Source organism: Gobio gobio, assembly GCF_949357685.1.
Source record: "Gobio gobio genome assembly, chromosome: 3".
Classification (NCBI taxonomy): Eukaryota; Metazoa; Chordata; class Actinopteri; order Cypriniformes; family Gobionidae; genus Gobio; species Gobio gobio.
Genome location: NC_137099.1, coordinates 38637289 through 38655511, shown reverse-complemented (window position 1 = coordinate 38655511; position 18223 = coordinate 38637289). Strand labels below are relative to the sequence as shown.

At 38.0% G+C, this 18223-nt stretch overlaps 1 protein-coding gene across 1 annotated transcript in view; it reads left to right on the top strand.

Moving 5' to 3' along the window:
* frem3 (Fras1 related extracellular matrix 3) overlaps positions 1–18223 on the top strand; it is a gene marked incomplete at its 5' end in the record, with an annotated part of 34933 nt that overhangs the window by 14645 nt on the left and 2065 nt on the right. Inside the window, 21 exons of the mRNA XM_079813465.1 lie at positions 3144–3290; positions 3838–4068; positions 4326–4451; positions 4697–4948; positions 7342–7491; positions 7660–7869; positions 9504–9701; positions 9788–9952; positions 10051–10233; positions 10450–10580; positions 12945–13103; positions 13403–13706; positions 13867–13998; positions 14103–14434; positions 15296–15488; positions 15658–15762; positions 16870–16997; positions 17110–17244; positions 17422–17548; positions 17643–17830; positions 18063–18209. Of these exons, the coding sequence (XP_079669591.1) occupies positions 3144–3290; positions 3838–4068; positions 4326–4451; positions 4697–4948; positions 7342–7491; positions 7660–7869; positions 9504–9701; positions 9788–9952; positions 10051–10233; positions 10450–10580; positions 12945–13103; positions 13403–13706; positions 13867–13998; positions 14103–14434; positions 15296–15488; positions 15658–15762; positions 16870–16997; positions 17110–17244; positions 17422–17548; positions 17643–17830; positions 18063–18209 (3743 nt within the window). The remainder of the gene's footprint in view (positions 1–3143; positions 3291–3837; positions 4069–4325; positions 4452–4696; positions 4949–7341; positions 7492–7659; positions 7870–9503; positions 9702–9787; positions 9953–10050; positions 10234–10449; positions 10581–12944; positions 13104–13402; positions 13707–13866; positions 13999–14102; positions 14435–15295; positions 15489–15657; positions 15763–16869; positions 16998–17109; positions 17245–17421; positions 17549–17642; positions 17831–18062; positions 18210–18223) is intronic.

Genomic DNA, 18223 nt, shown 5'->3' with positions numbered 1-18223 from the left:
TCGTTGACGTGACTCCGTTAAACTCCGTTAAATATGCATATAGCGCGGGAATTGAAGATCAGATTTATATTGGTGTGGTGTAAAGACAACCTGCATGTTTTTTTGTTTATATTGTGTAGCCCGTTTTGCTTGAGAGCGCCTACGATCAGCCTCAACTTATCAAAAATGCCTTTTTACATACAAACATAAGCAACATTTAGTTCTGTCTTTGATAGCGCATATAGGCCTACTGTAGGACAATTTATGAAATAACACCATTCTAAACAAAATGCATTTCAAATTTAATTCAAGCACTTTCAAGTACCTATATTTGTTTTCAAGTACTTTCCAGGCCTTGAATCCATGAGTAGAAAATCAAGTACTTTCAAGAAGAGTGGGAACCCTGTATTAAGCCGCAAAAAGACTGTCTAAATATGAATCCTGCATGTTTCTGTGTGTCTCTGTGTGAATGAATGGCGCAGACGCGCGGTCTCGTTTACCTCACACACACTGAAACTCGCGGTGTTTTTCAGCCTATTTCATATGTATATGTATATGTGTTCTGTTGTCAAAAACTAGGTCTGTGAATATAATAAAATAATCATTACTTACTAGGGATGCACCGATAGGATTTTTTGGGGCCGATACCGATTTTAACAAACAATTATTGGTCGATTTCAATACCGATATTTGTCACTTGCCCTCTTATTTGTAATTTTGTCATTAAAATAGAGTGTTTTGATCATGTTTTAAATCAGCAAAGTAAAAAAAAAAAACATACATTAACTTATAGCCTACTAGCTAGTTTATTGCTGCATCAAATAATTTCTAATGAACATAGACTGGATCCATTTAACATTGAGCAGGCCAACATTAATATATAATTGGTGAAGAGAAACATGACAGCACCTATTCACCTTTGTCACCTTGTTCACTGTAAATCAATAATTCTCAGCAAAACTGCTTTAGAATTATATTTATTGTGAAACGTGCTACACAAAGTTTTAATTTAATTTAAGAAAAACATTACTCTAATAAGAGGGTAGGAAAATAGGCTTTAGTACAATGAAAAATTACATTCTTGATTTACAGACTTTTACGACCAAGTGTACCTTGTGAATGTCTTTTGAAGCTTTTATGTGTTTAATTGTTTCTATACAATATACATTTATACAGTTTAACAATGATCAATTATTATTTTGTGCACAGAATTTATTGAATAGAGGGACATTGTCTCTACTGCAAGTGGAACTATTTTCCATAATCTTGCAGACAAAGTGCCCTTATCCAGGCCCAGAGAAACGTCACAGGTGACTGCTGGATTCTTAACTGAAAGAGAGCCTTCTGTCTGCATGTTGACCATTTGATAATCCTCTGATACTGCCTCACTAAGCTCAATATCAGCTCATACTCAAACTGGGCAGTGTGCCTGAGAAAATTGTCTCCTAAAGAAAGAGGCACTTGGCTGAGCTACGTTTTCACCTTCCATTAAGCCTTTGATACGTGCTTCATTTTTTTTTTACATTGTGCCTTTGTTTAATAAATCAGCTTGTTTTTAATATGTGTTAATGTGCTCAGCTAAAGAGTTAGATCTTAATTGGTGCATTAGTAATGTTCCTGAGATGTGCACAGTATTCACACTTCTGTGAAAGCTTAACAAGAGATAAAATATCTAATTTGTATGGGGCTCCCTCACATCTTCTATGTCAATCAGCTTTAATGTTTTTAACGGCCCTTCAGCAATCTAGGGCAAAGATAAAAATGATAAATGAGTTCTATATTTTTAGGCAGAGCTGTCACTTGAGCTTGGTCAATGCCAATGCTGTCATGTCAGGCTGGTCCGTTTCCTAAACTGAGGAGGGTGGTAAAGAGGAAGGCCAATTGGCAACATGATGATGCTGTTTTATTGAATATTACTGTAAATCAATCTCAACATAACTTCTATTTTCCAACACTTCAAACTACTTTTTCTTTTTGCGATTGCGATTTGAACTGCAATATTGCTGTTCAGCAGGGGGTGCAAATACTACAAAATAGTGAGCAATACCTACAAAGGTTTAGAGTTAGTCAACTTTTGTGCACAAACTGACGCAAATAGAGTTTCACTTGTAGGTTGATTTAACATTTAAAATGGCAATGTCCAGTATCAAGGAAATGATTTGGTAAAACAAAAACCAGCTGTAGAAAATCAGAACAGCTTGTACCAAGAAATAGTGTTCAAGAATACCCTTTCTCTTTAGGGATAATCAGAGTCATGGGGTAGCATGGATTATGGCAAAATGGGATTGAGGGTCCTTTCAAAGTCATTACAGTTCTTTATCCTACTTCAATCAGTCAAGATTCAGGATTGTCTCTCGTCACTGCTTAAATCGTTTAGTGCATGGAGAGTCTAATCCGATTATACTTTAATCTGATCACTCAAAATGATAATTAGTCACTGAAGTATGTATTATTTGATGAATAGGTGCTAGAATAATGCTGAAATTTATAACATATTTCAGGTGATTTCATTTGATCTATTAAAATTTCATTTTATCGCTAAATATCTATTTTGTTTCTATCTTGACTTGAACATTAGGCTATTGTTTGGATATGGCACACATTTGTAAAAAAGTGTAGCACATATAGAAGTCTTGGAGACAAAAGGTCAGATTGTCTTCTTTATGGTCCTTGCTGCTGTTTTCAAGGATATTATGGAAGTGGTAACAAAACTCTCCATCTTTTGTGTTAATCTGCACCAGCTACAATATTCCACAACTGCTTTCTATCCACACTATCCTCGTATGGGCTTTCAGCACTAACTTGACACCTGGTTGGACTCACTTCTCTTGAACCTCTTTCATTTACCAACAAAAGTAGTAAAAAAGAAGACTGTGTGAACATATATTGTGTCTTAATTTTACAGTAATAATGAGGGAAAGACAAAAAAAAAGGGGTGTTGAGTGTCAATAGAAGACGAAACCACCCCAGGACATCTACAAGCAGGACTCAGGATCAAATTGCTCTCATTTAGGCCCTTCTTTCTTTCTACATGAACTTGAAAGAGATAAAATCCTTAGAAAATAGTTGATTTGTGTGCCTCAAGGAGCTCAAATACACACTTCATCTTTTTTCATTGTGCTTCATCAAATTAAATTCATTGTGCTTTTCTCTGTTTGAAAAAGGGGGCAACAAATTGAAGCCACAACCGTTCCGTCTGAATTGGGCCTGGATATCCCTGGAAAGGGAATACTACATTGTGGATGAGAATGCAAAGTTTCTGGAGGTCACTCTCAAACGCCGGGGATACTTGGGAGAGACATCATTTGTCAGTAAGTATTTATCAAAGTGAAGGAGTTACCCAGTTAAGTCCAAATATATGTTAATTGTATATTCATAATGTTATTTTTTTATTTAATTTTTTTGTGTTAAAAACAATAAACAGGACTTGTGCTGAGGTTTAATTTGTCTGCCAACAAAATGTTCAGTACATGATCATTTGTGACCAAGAATTCTTTTGTGGAGATAGAAATACAGTTCATTAAATTCTGGAATCCTAATAAAAAACAAAACAGAACCTCCTTCATTGTCATGCTTGCATATATTTAGAGATACACAATGTTTATTTGCAGCTGTTACAAGTTGGTCCCTCTGTGTTTGGTATTTTCACAGCCCTTTAACTGCGATTTAAAATGCTTTAAACAGTACCATAGCCTTTTACGGTTCCTTAAAATGTATAGTTATAAAGTAGTCAACAGACATCTTAAACTTCTCACAGCTACAGTCCTATTCTGTCAATAACCGCATCACAAACTATGTACTCAATTTGAAGGACTTTTATAGTTTAAGGTCTCCAAAGAATGTTTTCTACTTCAAAAGGCATTGCCACCAAGGACGGCACAGCAAAACAGGACAAAGACTTCCGTGGCAAATCTCAGAAACAGGTGCAGTTTAACCCTGGCCAAACATCTGCTACCTGGAGGGTAAAGATATTTACCGACAAAGAGTTTGAAACTTCAGAGATGTTTGAAATCCAGCTCTCAGAGCCAGTGATGGCTGTTCTTGAATACCCTGATGTAGCCACTGTGGAGATTGTGGATCCTGGTGATGGTAATTATGCAATGCTTAATGATTTACTACTTTGTCTATGTCGTGTAAAACACATGTACCTATAGTATTGCTCCCAGAGTGTGTGCACCAACTCCCTATTAATGCCCTTTTGTTTTTATTATTAAACGGTCAACAAGCACAAATGTGGTGTCCATATACTTTTGGCTACTTAGCCATATATTAATATTTATAAAAAAATATATCCTATAATAATTATATACGTCCACATTTAAGCATTGAAATGTATCTCTTTTCAGAGTCCACAGTGTTCTTCCCTCAAGCAGAATATCATATAGAAGAGGATATAGGAGAACTACTAGTCCCGGTCCGCAGATCAGGAGACGTCAGCCAGGAACTAATGGTTATTTGCTACACACAACAAGGTAAAATCAATGAAACCTAGTTTTCTAATCACAATATTAACCATTTCTGTATAATATTATAAAATCATTATAATCATAAAGTTATCTAATGACATGATTATTCAGATATTGAGTGACAATATTTTAGTTCATGACTCCTAACCTATTACCTATTACAACTGAGGATCACATGACCTTACTTCAACTGTACATCTGTAGTACTTGAAAGTCTGTTTGTATAAACAAGAAATCCATCCTCCTTCCAGGCAGTGCAACTGGAACCACCCCCAGCACAGTGCTTTCATATTCAGACTACATCACAAGACCCGAGGACCACACCAGTGTTCTGCGCTTCGATAAAGATGAGCGGGAGAAGTCATGTCGCATCATAATTATTGATGACTCCCTCTATGAGGAAGAGGAGAGCTTCAATGTGTCCCTCAGTATGCCTGTGGGTGGCCAAGTGGGAGCCAAGTTCCCCAACACCAAAGTGGTCATCTTGGCCGATAGTGATGATGGTGAGTTGGCAAGAACAAACAGCTGAATAAATAATGTTCTATATATATATATATATATATATATATATATATATATATATATATATATATATATATATATATATATATATATATATATATATATATATATATATATATATATATATATATATATATATATATATATATATATATATATATATATATATATATATATATATATATATATATATATATATATATATATATGTTTAAGGGTAGGTGTTCAGGGTTAGTACCTAGGTATTGTAATTACTATAATAAGTATATAGTGTGTACATGGGGAACATAACTGTAAAATAAAGTGCTACCTAACTATTTTTTTCTTTAAAAAACCTTTTGAACAGTATGTCTATTTGGGACTGAGCCTATAGTCAGACCAACTATATTCTGTGCATTTCCTCTGAACCACAAATTCTTTCATGACATTAGTTTAAAAATGACTCATTTAGACAAAACTATCTCCTCCTGTGGTTATACTGACATGCCTCACCTGTTCTTTCTATATAGACTTTTTATTATTCACACTTTGAAAGGATACTTGCCACAGAACGATCCATCTTTACTTTGTGGTCATACCACTGTTGTCCTTGGCAGCATGGTAACGCGATAACCCAAAACAAGTTGAGGGAGCACAATTGAGGCCCCTATGACCTTTGTAATGGCCCATAAACCTCAGTGAGGGCACTGAAAGAGCTTTGTGAAGATCCTGTCCATTCAGGATTTAGGATTTGTGTACTTTACTTAAAAGGAACATGGTCCAAACAAGAGCATAGTTTGCCAACTGTGAATTCATTACATTCAAAGATTAATCCAGGAATTTGCCTTTCAAAGCACAGCCTTCTGTTTGAACATATTCAACCTAAAATGAGTATCTTAAATATCGTTTCATCTCTTAATTTTCAGTAAATATCATACTGTGTTTTTCCTTACTCATAATTCATCCTCCACAATTTAGGATATTACCTCAAAAGATATTTATGTGTAAATAATATATGTACATGCCTAGACTTTATTTTACTGAAGAAGCAAGTGAAGATTAATGTTCATGTTGTAGCTCAACTTCTTGGTGGGTCTGGAAGGGCCTGGTGGTATATTTGTGTCTAGATGTGTGTGTGTGTGTGTGTGTGTGTGGGGTGGGGGTGTGTGTGTGTGTGGGGGGGGGGGGGGGGGGGGGGGCGGGGGGCGGTTGGATAGACTTGTGGTCTGGATGCCAGCCAGAGTTGGAGGAATCTTTTTGTTGTATCTCTAACTTGTTGTCTATGGAGGTGTCACTACTCTCTTTTTCTTTGCACGGCCCCTCAAACTTACGGCCTCTACCCCCACCCTGGAAGGGCCTATCCCCTCTGCATTCATTTATCCTGATGCTGATATCGCTCTGGGAGCCTCTCAGACCTCTCAGACCTCCCAAACACACACACACTAACATAAACACTTACCAAGTGCATCTTGACTGGACAACGCTCTGGTTTCAGCACTCAGACAGAATGACAGAAATGATGTTAGGTTTCCTGTGCTTTCACACCAATGGGTCCAAACAACTCTGTGTAAGATGAAACATGCCTTAAGAATTCTGAGGAAAAACGGCACCTCTCTGCTTTTTCTTTTCTTAAGGTACTTCAGGATCCAAAAGTCAAAGACCACATAGAAAATCTTGAATTCCAAATCTAATTTAAAAATGGAAAATAACAGTTTCAGGACAAAAAAAAAATGAATAAAGAAACATTATGCAGTAAAATTAATAAGAAATGTCATGCTTCATACTTTTTCTAGGTCACTAATCAAATCAAATGCAAAACAGTGACAAAAGTTCAGAAGCTCTTGCTTTGTTTGAAGCAGAGGATGCTCTTTAGAACATTATCAAATCATACTGGATGACATGGATTTTTGTATTCATCATTTAATGCCATATCAGCATCAAAGGCTATACTCATGCCAAACTCAACAGTAATAACATGTAAAAGAATAGTGAGAACAATATTTAATTAATAATACAAATAATCACAATAACAGTTACATAAAATCTTTCAATTTATAATTTGAAACTCGATTCAATTCATTTACTTTCTGAATAAAAATGTTGCCTATTATAATTTAAAGCAGGACATTCAAATAAAATGTTTTACAGTCATTAAAGACTATTAAAAAAAAAAAAATCACATAGGCAAATCCCCTTTCAATAAACATGGGTAAGTCTTGTGTGACCAATTCGATATCTCGTATAGTACAGTCTAACATTAGTTAGGTCTTTCATTTATAACTGGTTTCCTGGATGACATGGATGATCAGGTTTTGTACCAAACTTGTGTATGTATATTAGCTTAAGTTCTGTTGTAATTAAAGTAAAAAAAAACTGATTTTTCCCTTTGGTACAGAGCCATCTTTCTATTTTGGAGAGACTGAGTACGCGGTGGATGAGAGTGATGGTTATGTGGAGGTGAAAGTGTGGAGGACTGGAACTGACCTTTCGAAGACAGCCACTATCACAGTCCGTTCCAGGAAGAGTGACCCTGTTTCAGCAGAAGGTAAAGGGTGTCAGAGTTATCAAAAACAACAATTGCTGAGATCTAAAATTTTGGTAAAATAACATACAACATTAAGCAATAATTAATGTATTTTTCAATTACATTTTCATGTATTTGAACATTTTATCTGCATACTATATCTCCCCCATCCTTTCCTCTCCTGTCCAGCGGGTCTAGATTATGTGGGAATCAGCCGTAACTTGGACTTTGCTCCAGGTGTCACAATGCAGACTTTCCGTGTGACTATTCTCGATGACCTGGGCCAGCCAGAGCTGGAGGGGCCTGAGACGTTTGAGCTGGTGCTGCGTATGCCCATGAACGCAGTCCTTGGAGAGCCTAGCAAAACGGTCATCACTATTAATGACACGGTCACAGACTGTGAGTAAAGGATTATAAACAAATCTATTTTTTTAAAGGGGTGGTAAACCACGATTTCACTATTCTAACTTTAGCTAGCGTGTAATGTTGCTGCTTGAGCATAAACAACATCTGCAAAGTTACAACGTTCAAAGTTTAAAGCAAAGGGAGATATTTGCTTTTAAAGAAATCAGTTTCTAAGAACTACAGCAAACGGCCAGTAGGCGACTACAGACATTCCTCCAGGGTTGGTGACATCAACAGGCTCAATATTTACATAAACCCCTCCTCCGAGAAGATTAAATAAGGGAGGGTGAGGCCATTTTGTATCGCGGCGCTGTTGTGGTATAAGTTAGTTAGGCTGGAGTGTTGTTGCCGCGATGCCGAGGAAACGCTGTTATTTCCATCCGGATTGCAGGTCTGAGGTACTTGCTCTGTTCAGCCTTCCTTGGGACGGGGGTGCGTTGCAGAGCGTTTAACATACAGCTTGTTGCACGTGTGTTTGAGTCAGCGGGGAATCAGGCGCGCGCGGGGCTTCCTGCAGCACATCTAACAGAGGAAAACATCCACCGTCTTCGCGATTTCAATGCCGGATTTGCACAACGTCAGCTGCGTGAAAAAAACACTGCCAGTGTGTGGATGCACGACGCGCGCGCTGCACATTTCACGGAGGACAACACAAACTTCCACAAACTTCGCGAGTTCAATACAGGATATGCACAACGGCTTGTCCTGAAAGCTGGATTTACAAACAGAAGCTGTTTACGGGCCACAACCTGTAAGTCTGATTTATATTTCATCGATGTGTTTTCCTGTAATAGGTTGTAGCAAGGAAGTAAACAGATGACAGCGCTGTTCTGCAAACCAGTCTGTTAAATGCTCATTCATACTTAACGTTATCCGACGAACACCTAACGTTACAAACACTAACGTTAAAATCTCAACAGCGAACCTGGCATTAGTGTAAATGAGTCTTTGATTAGAGCTTTTATGTATTGTTTATCTACAGGCATGCTAAACATGGTTCTGTGTGTGATTTGGCTAACTTACTAGTTAAAGCCAGTGCTTAGTGTTCGTTTTGGGTTAGTTCTTGCGACAGATATTTGGCTATAATCGTTCTAAAAATACAAAAGTTAAAGTGCCATTCAGTAGCGATCACTATAGACCCGCAGTCTTTACTCTTGAGGACTGAACAGTTTCTGCTCGATCATCTTCACTCAAATGATCTGGGTCTGACTCGGGCTCATATGGTTTTATTGACGCCGACCAAAGCACAGCCTCCAGGTAAGGGGCGTGACGTTTCCGACAACCGTGCACTGCGGTTAGCGAATCAGAACACACTAGGCCAGCTAACCAATCAGAGCCCACTGCGTATTTTTGAGGGACTGGCTTCATACAACCCGGAAAGCATCAGACCGTTTTACAAGGAGGGACAGAGCAGTGTAGAATAAAGGTCAAATATATGAAAAATGAGGCAATTTTTTTTTTTAAACGAAGCATGAACACATGTTACAGTGCACCCCACAAACACAGTCAAGCCTTCAAAAGAATGTGTTTTACCACCCCTTTAAATTTCAGAGGACATTAAACTGCAGGCAACTGAAACACTCAGATGAGTGATACTGCTAACTTATCACTGCTGTGTATTTCTGCAGTGCCCAAAGTCCAGTTTAGGGAGGCAGAGTACAAGGTGGATGAGGCTGATGGAGAGGTGAAGGCAATGGTGTACCGCAGTGGCGACATCAGTCAGAGGTCCACAGTCCTCTGTTACACTCGCCAGGGATCTGCCCAAGTCATGATGGATTATGATGAACGACCCAATACTGACGCATCCATCATCGTGTTTCTACCAGGTCCATTTTTTTCCAACATTTTCCTTGACCAGCCTTTCATTCATGTCCACATGATTTGTTCATCTTTTGTATTTCTATGTTTACAGGGGAGATTGAGAAGCCATGTGTTGTGACTTTAGTGGATGACACGGTTCATGAAGAGGATGAGGATTTCCGCTTGGTTTTGGGCACACCTAAGAGCAAATCACCATATGGAGCTTCAGTAGGAGAACAAAAAGAAGCTCAGGTCACCATCACTGATCATAAGGATAGTGAGTATCCTTTTTTCCGTCTTTATTCTTGACAAACATAAACATTAAGTTCTTGACGAGCTTGTCTCCCAGAAAACTAAACTACTTCTCCACTTCAGAGTCTATCATCAGGTTTTCTGAGATCAAATACAGTGTTAGAGAGCCACAACTTCCTGGAGAGATTGCTGTAGTGAAGATTCCTGTCCTGCGTCAGGGTGATACCTCCAAGGTCTCTATGGTGAGAATTCACACCAAGGACGGCTCTGCAACATCAGGAGAGGACTACAATCCCCTTTCTGAAGGTCAGCAGAAGACTTATGAAGGCTACCAAATATAAATCCCATGAGATGCCATACTATTATCAGAAATCATTTTACTGTGATCAATAACGTATGGAAAATCCAGAACAAAAGGAGCAAAAATCTGACACAATTACGGTTACAGACAAGCAGAACGGTTATCAAATTTTTTTGGTTATCTAAATATCTCTGTATGTCTTTCATTGTATGTCCCTACAGATGTGGAATTTAAGGAGGGTGAGACAGAGCATGTGGTGGAGATCCAGGTTCTGTATGATGGACAAAGAGAGATCCGTGAGGCTTTCACTGTTCACATGAAGCCTGACGAGTATATGGTGGCTGAGACACAGGTCAGAGACCATCATCTCTAAAAATACTCTCAAAGACGCCACATCGCACACTCGCATAGAAGCACGCAAACGCGCCTCTCTAGCTAAAATAGCCATGTGGCAGCTGCCTCTGTCAGCAAGAGCCAATCGCTGTCTCCAATCTTTTTCAGAGGAGTCTGTATGATGTAAATGGGCCTCAATGGTCACAGTGACCTATAAAAAGTGTTATACATTGAACATGTACACAACCCTCGACAGTCATGGCCTTAGAGACATTTGGGGTACTTTCTGCTATCTTGTTGACAGTGACAGCCTGAGAGACGACAGGAAATGAAATTGAGAAGAGAGCTTGAACTTGGGTCACCCGCATATAAACGTCACGTCTCTGACTGAACATTTAATATGTTTGTATAGAGCTTTACTACTTAGACAAATACTATATTATATACAAATACAATTTTTGTATCTTACGAAGTTCTCCAAATATTTCTTTAATAACATATGACTTTTTTCTTCTTAAAAAAAATTACAGGGTATTGTTTGATTGTATGGCAGTTTCTGCCAAAGACTCATATATATATATATATATATATATATATATATATACATGGGCGTCGGAACCATTGTATGTGGGTGGGACAAGACCCACCCACTTTTTACGATCAATGATATTGGACCCACTCACTTTTATCATCTCTAACATTCAGCATGTCTGTTTACCTACCCCTAACCGATAAACACTTATTATTAAACACGTTAGACACTTTATTTCCACTTTTTTAATATCTTCTTCATTTTTATTGAAAATAAATGCCTTTCCGATCTGATATGTGATGGGAAAAGGGAGAAGATTGAGCTCGGCGAAAGGCGGACTCGAACCGCGGGTCGATTTGTGTCAAAACTAGATACCGTGCGTCTTACCCCTACACTACTGCCGCTCTCATCTATATGGCGATTTCTGTAATTTTGTCTTTCCGAACTATACGTTTAGCAAGCAAAGCGGTATATTTGTACTTAATGTAATTGACATCTACTCCAGTAAAAAAAATTCTGAGGACCCACCCACATTTGTTTTGCTTCCGACGCCCATGTATATATATATATATATATATATATAAAATCAAATGCCATCTTTTTGTGCTGATAAGCATACACAATATTTTTGTTGTGATAGGATTGATGGAGTTCGTCACTTGGCAATGCACTTTTTATGCTATGTATTTTAAATAATCATAAAGACACTGTCTCAGAGTGGTCTGTTGCATTAATTTGCACACTCTCTGCCTCCGTTTACATTATCAATCATTGGTGTCAGTTCAGAGTCATCATGCACATCCCTAGTAAGATGTGTAATGCTTAACATTTGAACAACCCAATAAAATCGCACCTTTGGGGATTTAAGACAAGTTTAGGTTATCCTAATTTGAAGACGATTATTTGTAAAGACATTACTTTCAGGAATTTTTCTTTAGAGGAGTTTTCTTTAGAACCATTTTTTGAGAGAAAAACTATTTGTTTTAGGAATACAGAATATTCTTAACTGTATTCTTAGGTAGAAAATGATTAAGTAGGCCTACTCATTAGGCGTAATTTGCGGGTGGGACATGTCCCCACCACTTTTTGCCAAAGTCGATATTGTCCCCACCACTTTTTGAAACATCCGTTGACCAGAGGAATATTCATGTAGTCTGTTAAATAAGAAGTGATCTGGCGCTGGAATGTGTTGTTTTTTTAAATCAAGCTGAGCGTTCGTTGCAGATGTTATCAGGCTTGTGCACACAGACCAGCGCTTCAATCTACCGCTTAACTCCATTGCGGAGACTCTATTCGTTACGTAAATCAAAAAACAAAATGCACACAAACTGCTCTTGGTACACAATCAGCAATCACTGATGGACATCTTTGGTTTTAATTAAAAGAAAAAAACTACAAATACAAAGCGAATTAGAACCTAGAACCTCTTACACACTTAACAAAAGTTCTGCCACCAGACCATTAGAGCACACAAGAAGTTAAAGTGGATTTATATATTTATTCACTGACGTGAAGAATCTTGGGACTAATAATTAATTGTATTATAGTAGATTTTATTTTTCAGAATGAAACTATCACGTTAAACATGACTTCTATATCATTGTGCATATTTGATATATAGCATTGTATTTGCAACAACCACACCCCAACACACACACACACACACTCCTGTCCCACCCACATTTTTAAAACAAAGTTACATCAGTGTAAGTACTTAATTGAAAGAGAAAAGGTTCACAGTGTTCAACTGTCTTTTTAATCGCTGCTTACATTATTGTAGGATTTACATGCATTCCTAAAATTGTATTGATAGTCAAAATGGTTGTTTTTTTCCTCTACTACTTTCTGTAGATGAGTAAGGCTATTGTGTACATCGAAGAGATGAATAGTGTGGCGGATGTCACCTTCCCAGCAGTGCCTCAGGTGGTGTCGTTGCTGCTGTATGATGATACGATTCGGGCTAAAGACAATCCCCACCCTTCAACTGGCTATCCTGTTGTGTGTGTCACGGTGAGTCATGCCAACGATGTTCCCAGTTAATCACTTTGTAAGATTTCTTTTCATTTTATTCTTACCGTTTCCTTTTCATTTACCCTATAAAGAGTATGGCTAAGGAAAAGGGAACAGTAAAAATACACATTAAAAAAGTATATTGTCTTAATGACGTAAGTGAACCAATAATTGAATGTTGTGAAATATATGACTTTAAGTATCATTAGGGGTGGATACTAGATCTGCAGGTTTATTCTCTCATTCTTCCAAAAATCTTTAATAATTCTGATTGTTTTCTTGTGTCTGCGTTCCATCAGGCCTGCAACCCCAAATACTTTGACTTTGACAAGACTGGCTCCATTTGTTCAGTGGAGAACATCAATGACACACTAACTCAGTACCGCTGGATGGTTAGTGCCCCCAGTGGGTCAGATGGAGTCACCAGCCCCATGCGCGAAGTGGACACCAACACCTTCTTCACTAACACCAAGTCCATCACCTTGGACTCCATCTACTTCCAGGCTGGTTCACGTGTACAGTGTGCCGCCAGAGCCTTTAACGCCAATGGAGATGCTGGGCTGGAGCTCAGTTCGCCCATTGTGGTCATCAGCCGAGAGGAAGGTGAGGCTATTGAGACCACTACAATTTGGATTGCTGCTCAATTATTTAAGAATTACTAACACTAATTTCAACAAAACACAAGGTTTGTTTTACTATTTTCTGGGATGCCTAGGAAAATGAATCAGTTTGCAAGTTAAATCAAGTTGTCTGCCATCCTTAGGCCTTTGTCAGCCTCGTATACCTGGAACAGTGGGTGCTGAACCGTTCTCAGCTAAAATCCGTTACACTGGCCCGGATGACCCTGACTACCCCAATCTGATCAAACTCACTGTTACTATGCCGCACATGGATGGTGAGTGATCACCTCCATCACAAACAATGCAACATTAAGTAAGTAATTGTCCATCAAAATGTCTAAAAAATCCAGGATATTAATCTTTATTGTTTTTTCTTCAGGCATGCTGCCTGTTATCTCCACACGTCCCCTTTCAAACTTTGAGCTAACCCTTAGTCCAGATGGCACACGAGTAGGAAACCACCGCTGCTCTAACCTCTTGGATTTCAACGAGATCCAAACAGCGCATGGTTTTATCACCGATGCCACAAAGAACCCAGAAATTATTGGCGAGACTTCACCGTACCAGTACAGCGTTGCCATGCGTAGCACCAATTCCCTTCGATTCTACCGTAACCTTAACCTTGAGGCATGTCTGTGGGAGTTCAGTAGCTACTACGACATGTCAGAGCTGCTGAATGACTGTGGGGGATCGATTGGCACAGATGGACAGGTATATACTGTCATTCAAAGCTATGCTCATTCAAAGTTCATTGAAAAATATTGGGGTCAATAAGATTGTTTTAATGTATTTGAAAGAAGACTCTTACAATTTATGAAAGTATATTCAAATTTTTAAATTTACAATTACAATATTTTCCATTTATATCTATTTTAAAATGTAAAAAGCAAAAGCTGAATTTTCAACAGCCATTACTCCAGTAATCAGTGTCACATGATCCTTTAGAAATCATTCTGATATGCTTAAGAAACATTTCTTATTATTATCAGTGTTGATAACAGTTGGACTGTTTAATATTTCTGTAGAAACTTCAGAATTCTTTGATGACTAAAAAGTTACTTGAATATAAATCTTTTGTAACATTATAAATGCTTTTACTGTCAGTTTTGATCATTTTAATGCACCCTTGCTGAATATAAATTTCCATTTTTTTTTTATATAATTATTTTACATGTGAAATACTTGATTAAGCTGCTTGTCAAAATGTTAGGCTACATTTGGTGAGTTTAAGTAATAACATATATATGTGTGTGTGTGTGTGTGTGTGTGTGTGTGTGTGTGTGTGTGTGTGTGTGTGTGTGTGTGTGTGTGTGTGTGTGTGTGTGTGTGTGTGTGTGTGTGTGTGTGTGTGTGTGCGTGTCTGTGTGTATGACCTACAATTTGTTAGAAATAAAGAGATATGTGCAAATTCTCAATATAAACATCTTCATATAGAAACTAAGAATCTCTATGAAAACATATTTCCAGCTTCAACTCCCAACAGTGTTTGCTTATCATTAAGACTGAGAAGGTTCTTGAACATCTTACACATCTATTTAATTTTGTTTAATGTGTTTTCCTCTGTTCCTGTAGGTTCTGAATCTTGTTCAGTCCTATGTAACCCTGCGGGTGCCACTGTTTGTGTCCTATGTCTTCCACTCTCCCGTTGCGGTTGGCGGCTGGCAACATTTTGACCTACGTTCTGAGCTGCGGCTCACCTTTGTGTATGACACTGCCATCTTATGGCAAGATGGTATTGGAAGCCCACCAGAGGCTGAGCTACAAGGTAGTATAAATATCCTTAATGTCATAAGTATTGGACGCTATTCATCAGATATGTGAATAGATGGTGAATCATGAAAACCAAAAAGGTTTTAAAACATTTATCAATATCAGTCTTTGTCTAGTCACTGTAACTTGTCTGATGTTGTTATTTGTGTGATTATTTTTTACAGGTGCCATGTATCCCACCAGCATGAGAATAAATGATGATGGCCGTCTTGTCGTTAACTTCAAGACTGAGGCTCGATTCAGGGGACAGTTTGTCATGTTTCATCCAGGTAACCCCAAAACCCAGACACACACACATACCTTTTGACAGGTCCTCTTTTTTAACTCTCTTCCACGGTGTTGTCAAACTCTGCCCAAAAGAGAAAATCGCCTACAGTGCAAAGTAAACGTCCTCTGTCAATACCCTACGGACAGAAACCATTACTGCCCTCTACTGGTGACATAAAACTTTTTTCCATCATTTCTACTTTCCACTGTAATGGTCAAATAAAAGATAAGAAGAAATGATTTTGGTGCAAACGATTTGGTGTGTTGTTGCTTAAACACGTTTCCTTGTTGACACATTTTTACAGTCAAAACCTCGTTTTAGTATTTAAAAGTATTATATTTGAGTAGCCGCAGCTCGTGATAAACAAGCAAAATATTAGCATTTTAGTTAAATGTTATGGTCTGTTTCTTAGCATTTTCCCCATTCACCATTGCTAACACAGTATATGGGCACGATAGGTCGTTATAAATAAACAATTATTTATCACTCGCTTATAAATATACATGTACTGTTAAGTTTAAACATGATTAGGTTAGGACCGGGTTTGTTTTGGCGCGCTTTAGTCCAAGGACTTGTCGCCAATCATAACTCGTGTGGCGCCTTGTTGGAAAAACGTAAAAATTAACTTACCTCATTGCGATTCGTTTCTCATGGATGTCCTACTGTCTTCTGTTCTTCCAAACTGAAGATGTTGAAATCTTCCTCAACACCAATTCATCTTTCCGTTTACATTTCTCTTATTTATTAGCTCTTACTTATCTTCTCTGCTTCATATTGGTCACGCGGTAGTAACTTTTTCGTGCGTGGCCTCTGATTGGTCGATGACTGGCAAGCGATGTGTATAATTTCTGTAGATAAAAACGTATATTACTTATATGACATATATTACATATTTTACTTAATGTTGCTTATTTTTTATAGATAAAATAAAATACTAAATAATAACAATAATATATATAATATTTTTAGTAAATTTTTAAATGTGTGATTGAATGCAAGTGTCTGCAAATATTATTTTGCACATATTATTTTATATAAATGTTACTAAAACCAATGAAGTTATGTTTATTTGGAATTTGACATGTCTGGGATGTGTATTGGCTTTCAGGAACAACTTTGTCCTCTATGGTAATGTCAGCGGACCACCCTGGACTCACATTCACTCTCTCCCTGGTCAGAACTGAGCCTACTTACAACCAGCCCATGCAACAATGGAGCTTCGTTTCTGACTTTGCTGTAAGTTTAGCCCAATATTTTACCTATTTCATTTAGATGTTGTCAGTCATATAGATGTTGGCTGTACATTTTATGAATATTAAAAAGGTAAACTGATCTTATGTATGTGTAGGTGAGGGACTATTCCGGCACCTATACTGTGAAGCTGATTCCATGTAGCGCTTCACCTAACGGGGAGTTCAGCATACCCCCTGTGTGCCACCCGAGGGAGCCCCTCACCTTCGACATGGACATCCGCTTCCAGCAGGTTGGTACTTTCAGCTTCTTCTTCATTTCTTTACATTATGAGAATAAGTAGTTGACATGTTTCTTATTAATTCAACTACAGACCTACTATAAGGTTACAGCATGTTCATCTAATCCTATCAATCACAATGAATACATAAACATGATACATAAACACCTTTTTTGTTCTGTTTCTCAGGTGAGTGACCCTGTAGCAGCAGAGTTTAGTCTGAACACACAGATGTTCCTGCTGTCGAAGAAGGAGCTGTGGCTGTCTGATGGCTCCATGGGCTTTGGAGAGGGCACGGACACTGCCTTCATGGAAGGTAATAGACATCCAAGATCATAATTATTTAAATTTAGTTTAGCTGTCCCTTTATTGAGTGTGAAACTAATCTAATCTAATTGGTTCTCCTCTAGGTTCTAACATCTATGGGCGTGTGATGGTGGACCCAGTGCAGAACCTGGGTGATTCTTTCTCCTGCAGCATAGAGAAAGTGTTCCTTTGTACTGGTACGGATGGCTATGTGCCAAAGTACAACCCTACAAATAAAGAGTATGGATGCCTGGCTGACGCTCCATCCCTGCTTTACAGACTCAAGATCCTGGTATGTGAATGTGCATCCTTGTTTTCATTGTGAATGTGGATCTTACCACTATGTGATTCTTGAATTGAATAGGGGAAATGTAATAATATATAATATGTTAAATATATAAATAATATATATAAGAAAAATTAGATGAGGTGTTTTCAAGTCATTGTATGGAACTGCATCTTAATTATATATTTTTTGATTTAACACCAATTAAACATATTATATGAACATGTTGGAACTTTAGGACAAAGCTCAGCCAGAAACCCAGGCCACAACCTTTGGAAATGTCCAGTTTGACGCCAGCCTGGCTTTGGATACCCCCGGAGGCCTGCCTTTGGTCAGACAACCTGGATCAGATGGTTTCGCCCTGTCATCATCTCCCCTCTTCCAGGTCAGAAACTCACC